The 10266-nt window shown below is 40.6% G+C and overlaps 1 protein-coding gene across 1 annotated transcript; it reads right to left on the reverse strand.

The window, feature by feature from the left end:
- Positions 1-766: 766 nt before the first annotated feature.
- On the reverse strand, positions 767-2242 carry EAF01_001825 (uncharacterized protein). Its single transcript, XM_038910075.1, has 5 exons — positions 2090-2242; positions 1927-1960; positions 1652-1821; positions 1480-1602; positions 767-1391 (listed from the first exon to the last, which is right to left on the reverse strand). Exons 2-5 carry the CDS (start codon positions 1952-1954, stop codon positions 1323-1325), a joined length of 390 nt encoding a protein of 129 aa, XP_038774887.1. The 5' UTR covers positions 1955-1960; positions 2090-2242; the 3' UTR covers positions 767-1322.
- Positions 2243-10266: the final 8024 nt, after the last annotated feature.

Genomic DNA, 10266 nt, shown 5'->3' on the forward strand with positions numbered 1-10266 from the left:
TCCCCTCCCCTTTCATCCTCTAACCCCCCTTTCATTTTTCCTCCTCTCCCCTCGATTCCATATCTATCCCATACACACATTACCCAACTATACCACTTCCTCCTTCTCCACCCCTCAGAATCCCCCACAGAATCTTCCATTTCCAGAGATATATCTCAAATCCCCCAATCAAAACAATGAATCAGTATAATCACGCTATAAACGAACCAAAAGCGACACTAGAGCTATACCCCCAACGATATTCCAGAAAGTCAAACAGGCCAAAATACAACATTATAGGGAGCGAGGGAGAGAGATCCAGAGAAAATCATCCCAAGATTGAGAAATGCGAGGCGGTAAACTTGGAGCAGCTAGTGGGGGGGAGTTTGTACGGAGAGAATCTGTGTGAGCATAAGAAGCAGAAAGACTCCTCAGATATACAGGAAACGATGATTGTCAGATATCCGAGGACTCAGTATTTCCAGACTTGTTGTAAATTATAGAGGAGGTTGAAGAGAAAAGCTGGAAAGAGGGGGGGGAAAGAGTGAAAACGGTTTATGGGAGAGAAGAGAAAGTCGGGGATGTATCGTGATGATTTTTGTATCCATTAGCAATGGGTACTTAGTGCTGATTATGTTACTGATAACAAGAAGTCTTCAACTAGCAAGTGGGTATGAGAATCTACTAAATAGGGACATGTAGAATTCGGAAGACAAAATTATGGAAAGAAAGTTGGCGGACAAAAATCAGAAGAGGCATAGAAGAGGCATAGAAGAGGTAGTAAGTCGGGTATGCCATGCTGGCTGCTATTAACTGAATGTACACTCCTACCAATGAAATGGTTAACGCAGGTCTTCAACTGAAGTACGGTATCACAAGACTTAAAAACAAAAACAACTGAAAGCATTCAAATCGTTCGGTATAAATCATTTACAATTCCTTTAGATCCATCATCTGTTCATTTAACAAGCTATTCCATCTTTCCAAAATCTCCCTCATCACAATTCTTCTTCCAAAAGTAGAGGTAAAGAAAAAGCATTCCCCTATTCCCAAATACGCATCCATAGATACCATCTAGATACAGTCCCCCAAAAGATCCACAAGTCATAACATTGAACATAGCATTACCACCTTCGACCCAAAAACTAGAAAACGCCTGAGAAACGCCAGGGCACATTCATATACACTCCAAAGTAACGCTCGCTCAGAACATAGATATCGGGTATCAACTAGGAGTGATTGTATGTTCAATCCAAAGGGTTGTTATATTGTAAAGGCTCTTGAAAGAGACACCTCCATATGCATTCCTGGAGAGCGATTGATTTTGATAGAGGTGTTTTTGCTTAGGCCTTGACGGCGGGTTTCTTAGAAACGGGTTTCTTGGTGACAGGCTTCTTTGGTGCGGGAGTTGCCTGGGAAAGAATGGTATGTTAATAATGTGAGAATAGAAAAGGAGTTTGGGTGAAGATCAAAGTATATAGAAGTATAAATATAACATACCTTCTTCTTGGGCGCCGGCTTCTCAACAGCTGGCTTCTCAGCAGTAGCCTCATCGACTTTTTCCTCAACGGTGTCTGCGGCCTTCTCGGCGGCCTCTTCAATTTTCTCTACAACAGGTTTGGACTATAGAATAATCAATATCTAGTCGTAGATATAGCAATATCTAACATACCTTGGCAGCAACTGTGGGCTTCTTCTTTTGGGCGGGTTTAGCACCAATACCGGTTGGCTTAGATCCCTTAGTTGGAGCAGCAACCTTCTTTCCAGTGTTTGCCTTTGGTGCGGCCTTCTTTTGCTTAGGAGGTTCGACAGGTGCTAGGACAGTCCTGGCTGGAATTTTGCCTAACATATCGAGTTAGTGAAGCTCCAATTTCACGCGATTTTGCGACCGTATATTTCAATAGCTGAAGAATGGGATCTGGGAAATGAATATAAAAAGTAACTCACCAGAGGCGGTTCTAGTGACACTAGGCATTGCTTCCTATGGAGATGAGTTAGTAAGAATGTATGGAGTGGAAGAATCACAAAGATTGGCGCAAGATGAAGGGTAGGCGCGTCAACAATGCGATATGCGATGCAAAATGGGCATAGATATCGGATAGTTACTTACTTTGTTTGAATGAAATGGATTTGATGGTTTATGAAGAGATTGTCGTCGCGTTAATCTATAGATCTGATGGATCAAATTTGAAAGATTTATGGATTGTTGTTGTTTTGTGGGAGAGGAAAGGAAGGAAGATGTGCTGGGAGAGGTGTGGTGTTATGGTCTGGGACCGACCACGAAGCCCGCTAAGCGGAAGGAGACCTTCTCAATTCCATCAAGGCCCAAAATGATAAAATTGTTGTTAATATTTGTATTTATATATATTTGTAATTAATTTGGGGTAAATTTGTATATTTGGAATTTTGATTTAAATGGTGATTGTTTAGCTTTTGATATCATATTTATATATGTAGTCTTTCTTTCTTCCTTTCCCTCTTCTCTTTTTCCTTCTCATTCTCATCTAGTTCATTTTGATTTTCCCTCAACATGTCCCTCATTTCTAGCCATCACGTGTAACACGATAGGACTTCCCTGAAAAGCCCTGGATCTACCCGCTAGAAGCGAAAAAGATGCAAGTTATCACTTATCTTAGCACCAGGTGGGGCAATAACTAGAGCTTGGAAGAGGAGAAGGGAAAGAGGAGAAGGAGAAGGGGAAGGGGAGAAGGGGAAGGGGAAGAGGAGAACAGGAACAGGAACAGGGCACCAAACGCATCGGAAGATAAACAATTCTCCAAGCTTTTTAGTGAAGCTCAAGGGAAGCTGGTAACCTAAAACAGGGGAATCCTGTCTATCCCAAAAAGATGATGCATTTACACGGGACAACATATAAGGTTACAGAGTATGAACATCTTTCATATACGAGTAGAAGGGTTACATTGCAACCTTTTACAGAAAAGAACAACAAATTCAGGGGTTGTGAAATGGTTCATCGTAGTGATGATTTGCAACCTAATAACCCCATCACATAATTAAATCAGAGAATGAATATTCGAGTGAGTATTGGAGATATAGAATGAGATGAAATGATGGAATTGAGCTGGGAGCTTCAAATCAAGAGAATATCAAGTGGTATTTCTTATTAGAGATGTTTTCATATAATTAGTTGAGATATATCTTATACGCTTATGAAGGCATCTTCTATAGGGCATTCAAAAAAAAGAATAGTTTTGAAGTCACAGAATTGTTTTCATTTCTGCTACTGCTTTCCATTCGAAGTTGCACTCTTTCTGCTTCCAACATTTTCATCATCTGTCTCGAAGTTTATTTTCCAATCTACAAAATATTGTGAAATGGGTGACAGCTCCAGTCTTTTATTGGGTTTGCTGTCTTTGATCCTTGATTTTCCCATCATTTTTCCGAGGCCTCTAGAGAGCCCTATATTGTCATGGAAAGAACTGGTGTAGTTGTGAATTAAGGTGCTAGCTAGTGATGTAGGATCCATGGCTCTCGATTATGCACGACCTAAGGTTAATAGCAACAGCGACAATACCCAATGTCGTCAATTCATTATCAATTTGGTGAGCAAGTGCCTCGCCCTCATCTACAATGCTGTAGTTCCCATACGTTGAAGTGAAGTGATGAATGAGTGGAGAGCTGGAAGAATTCTCAGTCCTTGTTACCTCAGGTAATTAATTAGACTTCAATGTTGATTAAACGTTTATTGAGATTTGGTATTTCAACAAATATAATTCCAGAAGTTGGTTTTACTGTGATCCTGTTCTTCATTGTGTGTGTCTACAGTGAATGTGATGGAGTACATTTGTAAGCTACATCAAGTGAGAGTGTTGAAGCTCATGAAACTATCTACCTAGGTAGTATGTTTAGTTGAGCAAGTACAGTGATACTTGATTTTCATTCATAACAGCAGATGTTTTTTTTATTTCTTTAGTAGGCCAGATATTTGCTGTACACTGGTCGGAGATCAATATTAAAATGTTGATAGAAATAGAAATGGAGGAGTTCAAAGGTATCCTGATAAAGGGAGAAGAGAAACCAGTGAAATGAAATGGGGAAACATACGATAATGCGAGTCCAAGTATAGTCACTTGATTCTCTATTTCAGCAACATCCATACCATGAAATAGTACACAAAAGAAATCAAGGTATAGGAATGATACAAATTGTAATGAGAGGTTCTTTATTCATCCATCTATGTTTTGGTTGATGTTGTATCTCAGGTTCTCATAATAACATATCACTACTATATTCCACTTTCACATTTCACATTTCCCCTCTTGATTTCACTCTCAGCACATACATCCAGATATTCCTATCACAAATAAACAACATGATATTTCTATTCCATATATGATTTTCATCTGCACTTATAAAACACGCAGTAGACAGTATGCTAGACTACCTAGTATAAAACTCACCATATCTATGCATCACCATCATCATCCAACAAAGCTGTAAACATTCACACAAGATGATATGTTTCCAAGGAAGAACAAACTCAATCAATACCAAAGAATCAATATGGTGGATCTTCCTCTGCTCTTCCTTTTTCCGCCCTGCCCCTCTCAAATACTTTACTTTTTCAATGGAAAAAAATAACTAAATATTTAGAAATCCTCCTTCAAACACCTTGATTCAAATACCAATAACACCAACGTATCAAGCCTAAACAAGCCAATAGTAATAGAGTAAACAAGTTTTATTTTCATATACAGTATACTTATCACTTCATCATAATACAGCATACAATCTCCACACTCTCTAATATGAATGAACATCAATGATTAATAATCCCTGGTACCTATTCATGACGATGAATTCTATCTCTTTACTCTCTCTCCTTCTGTATACCCTCTCCTTCTATACCCTCTTCTTCCCCCTTCATCTAGTATCTCCTCACACCTCCCACATCCCAGATCTACTTCACTTGTTTTCAATTTCCCTCCAGAATCATACTCGAGTAGAAATACTTCACTCTCTCTCCATAACTCTATTCATACCCACCCCTCACTCATCAACCCCCCCCCCCCAGAATATCTACTCTAATCCGTCTCCTATGCTATTAACACAACCAGTGAGTGAAATCTACTTACTATTACCATCTTTAATCTTTAATCTTTAATCTCAGCCTCCTCATTCTTTCTTCGTTATTACTATCTCAGTCCCTGGGCCTGGGTATCTCAAAACTCGAACTTTATGTGAACTTTGCAGTATGAGTTATTAATTATTGGGCAATGTGAAATGATACAAAATTATATAACATAGTGTAGTCCGTACAGTACAAAACTTCTCTCATGCCTATCTCTACACCTCGGCATCTCTTTTAATACTCATTTTCTCATGCTCTCATTATCTCTTTCATCCATCCATCCATTCATATCATTCTTTCAAATTTCTCGTGTTTCTTGTAGCAGTGTTGATGAGGTATAGAGTAAATGGAGTTTGGACAATAATGAAGAAGTATAAAACTATGAAGTGTAAATGAACCATCTAAGGAACCTTCCTCTCTCTTTCTCTCCCTCTCTTTCACCCGCTCGCCACCAGTCTCTATTGATCAAAAGAAAAACATCTTCCTGCAGTCCCCTTTCTCTTCCCCTTACCTTCCCAAACCGAAATCCCACCCTATTCCCATCCAATTCCATACTAACAATAAATTCTATACCCTATATCCTTACTGCTCATCGAATCAAATCAAAATATCAATATAACAAACCAAATACCCTTCTATTCCCATCATATCCACGAAATCCATAACATCTAGTACAGCACTGTGAGTACAAATACGAATAGATCCATATACAAATACATAAATCTTTCCCATTCATCCATTCCTCTATTCTTCCACGCTACAAACTCATCTCATCTCAACTGACCTATCTCCACCCACGATCCCCTTCCACAATCCCCACATCAATCCTCAAACATCAGAAACAGAGACAGGGAATCTCTAAAACATACCTAGGACTACCAAACCAACCATCCAACTAAGTATCACCCCCACACCCCTCCCAAAATTCATAGCACAATATCAAGATTTTCCTAACGTAGTGTGTACACTCTAACATCTCAATTGCCCTCAATATCCTAACTTATCTTATCTCACCATATTAAATTCCGTCAAACCAACCAATCACTCACCCCTTGCACCCAAAAAGTTGTTCCTTCATTCCTTCCCTCTCCACTACTCCCAGCGTGATGATCTCCTATCCCCAAAAGAGCAGATCTAATATCTACCACCTACCACCTACCATCTGCCTCCCACACACATAGACGACCAGCCAACCATCCAGCCAATTCATCTATTCGCTCCCATTAAATCAACAAACAACAAACGCGACAATCCAATCATCCAAAACCTCAAAGTTCCAATCCCGAGAATCGATAAAGAAGCAACAGATGAAAATTTTTCCTCTCAAGATATACAATAGAGTTAATTGTAAAACACAAATCACGCATCACATATCCACCCAACCCCCATCCATACAACCGATCGATCAATGAACAATCTCATCGGTAATGTATGTATGGATAGATCTCTAGCCCATGAGCCGTAAACATCTAAAACTAAAAAAAACTAACCCTATACCCAATAACTTATTCCGACTCCGATCTCTCGATTTTCATCCCATTGCATTCCATCCTTTCCCATGATTCTCATCTGATCACTTAAACATAGACATAAACGTCAACAAATGTATATGGTGTATGTATATCCTCGATAAACAATGAATAATAACACGACGCGTAGAACCCTTCTTTCCCCTCTCTCATGCGTAGCATGCGTAGTGCAGTTGTATTTCTACAATTCCACTTCCGCTTCCGTGATTTTAATCCGCATGGAAGGAAAACGGGGGGAAGGGGCATAGAGATTCTCAATTCGTTGTTCTTGTCGTTGAGCACATTGAGTATAAATAAATGATTGCAAGATACGTAAGTACATGGTCACATACAAATCTACTTCCTCGCCAAGGTAACACAACACATCTCCTCTCGTCTCCATCTATCCTCCAACTCCTAGCATCCTTGAGGCTGTGAAGACTGCGGGATAAGAATCATAATACAGCGCATACATAGCGGGCTGCGGTTCGATATACGATACGATACGATACGCACAGCCGGGATAGAATACGTGTATGCATGTATGCTTGATACATGTGGTATGTCACCGTGGAATCTGAATGGGATGGAATGGAGCTACTTAGCTAGTACTTGTTAATTGCGATGTACACGAGGTAGGTGGGTATGTGTGTGGGGGGAGGGGGCGGAGGAGATGTATGCATGGAGTGCTCGTGTGGTGATGAGATGTGGATGCATACATACACACACACACATATACTTATATAGATAGTGTCATAGTGCCATTGGGAATCGACAATTCCACATTCCTTGTGAAAAACATTTCAGATACGAATCTGCCACATGGAAGTGTGGCTGAGGTGATTTGCCTCTTGATTCTGAATCAGGGAGTATTGGGTTGAGTCTTGCGTCTCAAGTCTCGAGTCTGGCTGTGAAAGCGCGACAAATTCATCGCGGCTTATACGTACTTACACTTGCAAGCAGATACATCATGATCAGCAGATACCGTATGAATAATGAGAGTGCTAACACCCATCACCCATCCATTGTAGCTGAAAGCTTCTCGGCAAGATATTCATCACCATAGCATAGTATAGACAATATCAAGGAACGAACGAACTAACAAATCGCCCATCCATCTTGCACTTCGCCGGCTTAGCCAAGTACATACCAACACAACCGTATTCGAATTCGCGCTTCCATGCACAGGCAAAATGACAAGCACAGTCCCATCACCATTACTATCTCAGAAAGACGTACATTGAAAACCTGATACGAAACATAACATAACATAACACAATATTCAAGTCAAGAATGAATAACAAGCCAAGGTGGCTTAGCGAAAGATTCATCTCTCGTACAGGTACATGAAATTGCGGGGTGGAGCTCTGGACTCCATACGATAGTATTCATCTCCGAGCGCTTATAAAAGCTTGAAAGATCTCGAGTCTTGATAGCTTATCAAGGTATCTACCATACGCATAGATACGGTATAATGCTAGTGAGTGAGTGAAATGATCTAGAACGACGATCATAGTGTTCCACATCTACACAGCCTTCTTGGTTCTGCTGAAAAAAAAAAAAAATTCTCGCCAAAAAAAAACAAGTCCTGCTTGAAAATGTGATGTGATTAAATGGTGTGATAGATAGCCATCTAATCACTAGTTACAGCAAAGAGAACATTATCTTACCGTTACACGCCTAGGTATCAAACCGATAAGCTCCCACGTCGTACTAAGCGACTGCGCCCCCTTTACCCCGATTTTGTTGCCACCTTATCACAGCGTAGAACGCCGTTTCCGGCAGGTACAAAACATTTTTGATGGATAGAAAGTCCAAAGAAGAAGGAAGAGAAGGTTACGATATGATATATCCAAGCTTATTTTAATTTGCCTTTTACAGAGCCCACCGGTGTTTGCGAGCAGTATCTGATCTGATCCGGCGGAGGTCAATAGATAGATAAGCACGAGGACATTATGAATTTAACCGAATGCATGGCATACAGACGCAGTGTTGAAACCGGAACCGAGAATTGCGTCTTGGGCAATATGGATAGCTGTACATTCTTCAGAATTCTCCGATGTCCGCCTCGGGTAACCCCCAAAATTGAACTCGATGATTCTTTTTCTTTGGAGGCGCAAATGGGCGTATCTCGAAAAATCTGGTACTCGCTACCAAGCATAGCCAAGAGGGGCATTGCTCTGGGCACAAGGAAGAATTTGGAATATCTACGCGAATCAAATGCCTCAAGGCGAGGGATATTGAAGGAGGCGGCGCCTGATGAAGTGTACGGAACACTCTGTAGAGATGTAATTTTGTTGATCAGGCAATCGACGTAAATAATTGGAGGGTGGGAAGCGAATAGGAGTGCACGGTGGGAAATTCCTGTGATTCTGTAATTTTGGCGGGCGGGTGTATCGAAGTAGAGGAAAGTTCGAACGGATACCGTGATCCAATCCAATGATGAATCATGAATTAGAGAGAATATCATCAGCCTTCTCTCAAAGGTGTGGTAATCCTTGTCTATGGTATTCTCAACCCCCAACATGAGATTTGAGGATTTATCAAACAAACGTTTATCATAAATGATAATTTATGAAAACTTTTATTAGTCTGAGGCATCCTATGGATTCAAGAGGTTTCTGACAGGTATAGCTCCGATCCTATAGATTACATGCCAAGGTTGATGCTTGATGTCGTCGATTCTGGAAGACTTCAATGTGGAGAAGAATTTGTTTGAAAAAACTCTTTTTCCTCTGCCGCGTTTCAAGTGAGGGTGGTGCCGTCATTATTAGGGCAACATATTATACCGGTATATCTTCGTTTCGAATGGTTGAGATGGGGCAATTTGTACTACAACACATGCTCTAGCTGTAATATTAAGGCGACACAAACTTGCATGTGCAGATGGGGATGGATGAGAGCATACTCACACACTCACACACTCACATACCCCCATATTGATTGTTTGGTACGACCGTGATCATCCGTTTCCCTCGTACAGTTGTTGAATGGTTGAAATCCATCAAAATGCCTCAAGTTGATGGTTGATGATATCCGATTGATAATTGATTGGTGATATGGTATGCCAAGCAAGCGTTCATTGATCAATATAGGGAATCTCTTTGACCTCTTTGATTGGAGACAACAAATATCCAAAGTTGTTGTGACACTTCCAAGCATTTTGATCATCATATTCGATTTCTTCTAGCTCTCTCCCTTTCCTCCACCCAAATCATCTGTCGATGTAATAGTTGAGTTGGGTTGGCTTGATTAGCTTGGACTTTCCTTTCTGGCACAAGGTCTTGGAATTCCATCATGTCCTGATAGTGAATAAATAATAGTCTTTGATGATGACGACGATATTGATAAGAAGATAGAAACGAGAGACATCAATACCAACCACTGAATCCTGAAATTCTGAGCTGTGACGGGATTCAGTGAAAGCCCCGATGTGGAGTATCATGGAGGAGAAGGAGAGCTTTCAAATTCAAAGTGGAGAAGGTGCCTGAGTAGGACTAATCCTCATCAAGTAATCCAGTAATCACCCAATTCCCGTAGGATGTCTAGAACATCGGAATGAAAAGCTTGTCTGTGATTATGCTACCTAGGTAGGATAAGTTGAGTGGGAAGCTAATCCGGATAAAGTAAGATGGAAAGAGTTGGCCATAGGATGGCAACAAACGGGCGGGTCTTCCAAATTGGTGT

Source organism: Botrytis porri (assembly GCF_014898465.1).
Source record: "Botrytis porri strain MUCL 3234 chromosome Unknown BPOR_002, whole genome shotgun sequence".
NCBI classification, from domain to species: Eukaryota; Fungi; Ascomycota; class Leotiomycetes; order Helotiales; family Sclerotiniaceae; genus Botrytis; species Botrytis porri.

What these genes read in the sequence shown, in the direction of transcription:
- EAF01_001825 (XM_038910075.1), bottom strand. Translation starts at nt 1,954, where the DNA reads ATGCCTAGTGTCACTAGAACCGCCTCTG. An exon ending in TGTCACTAGAACCGCCTCTG is followed by an intron (nt 1,822 to 1,926) that starts GTGAGTTACTTT and finishes TCGATATGTTAG; the next exon opens with GCAAAATTCCAGCCAGGACT. An exon ending in AGCCCACAGTTGCTGCCAAG is followed by an intron (nt 1,603 to 1,651) that starts GTATGTTAGATA and finishes ATTATTCTATAG; the next exon opens with TCCAAACCTGTTGTAGAGAA.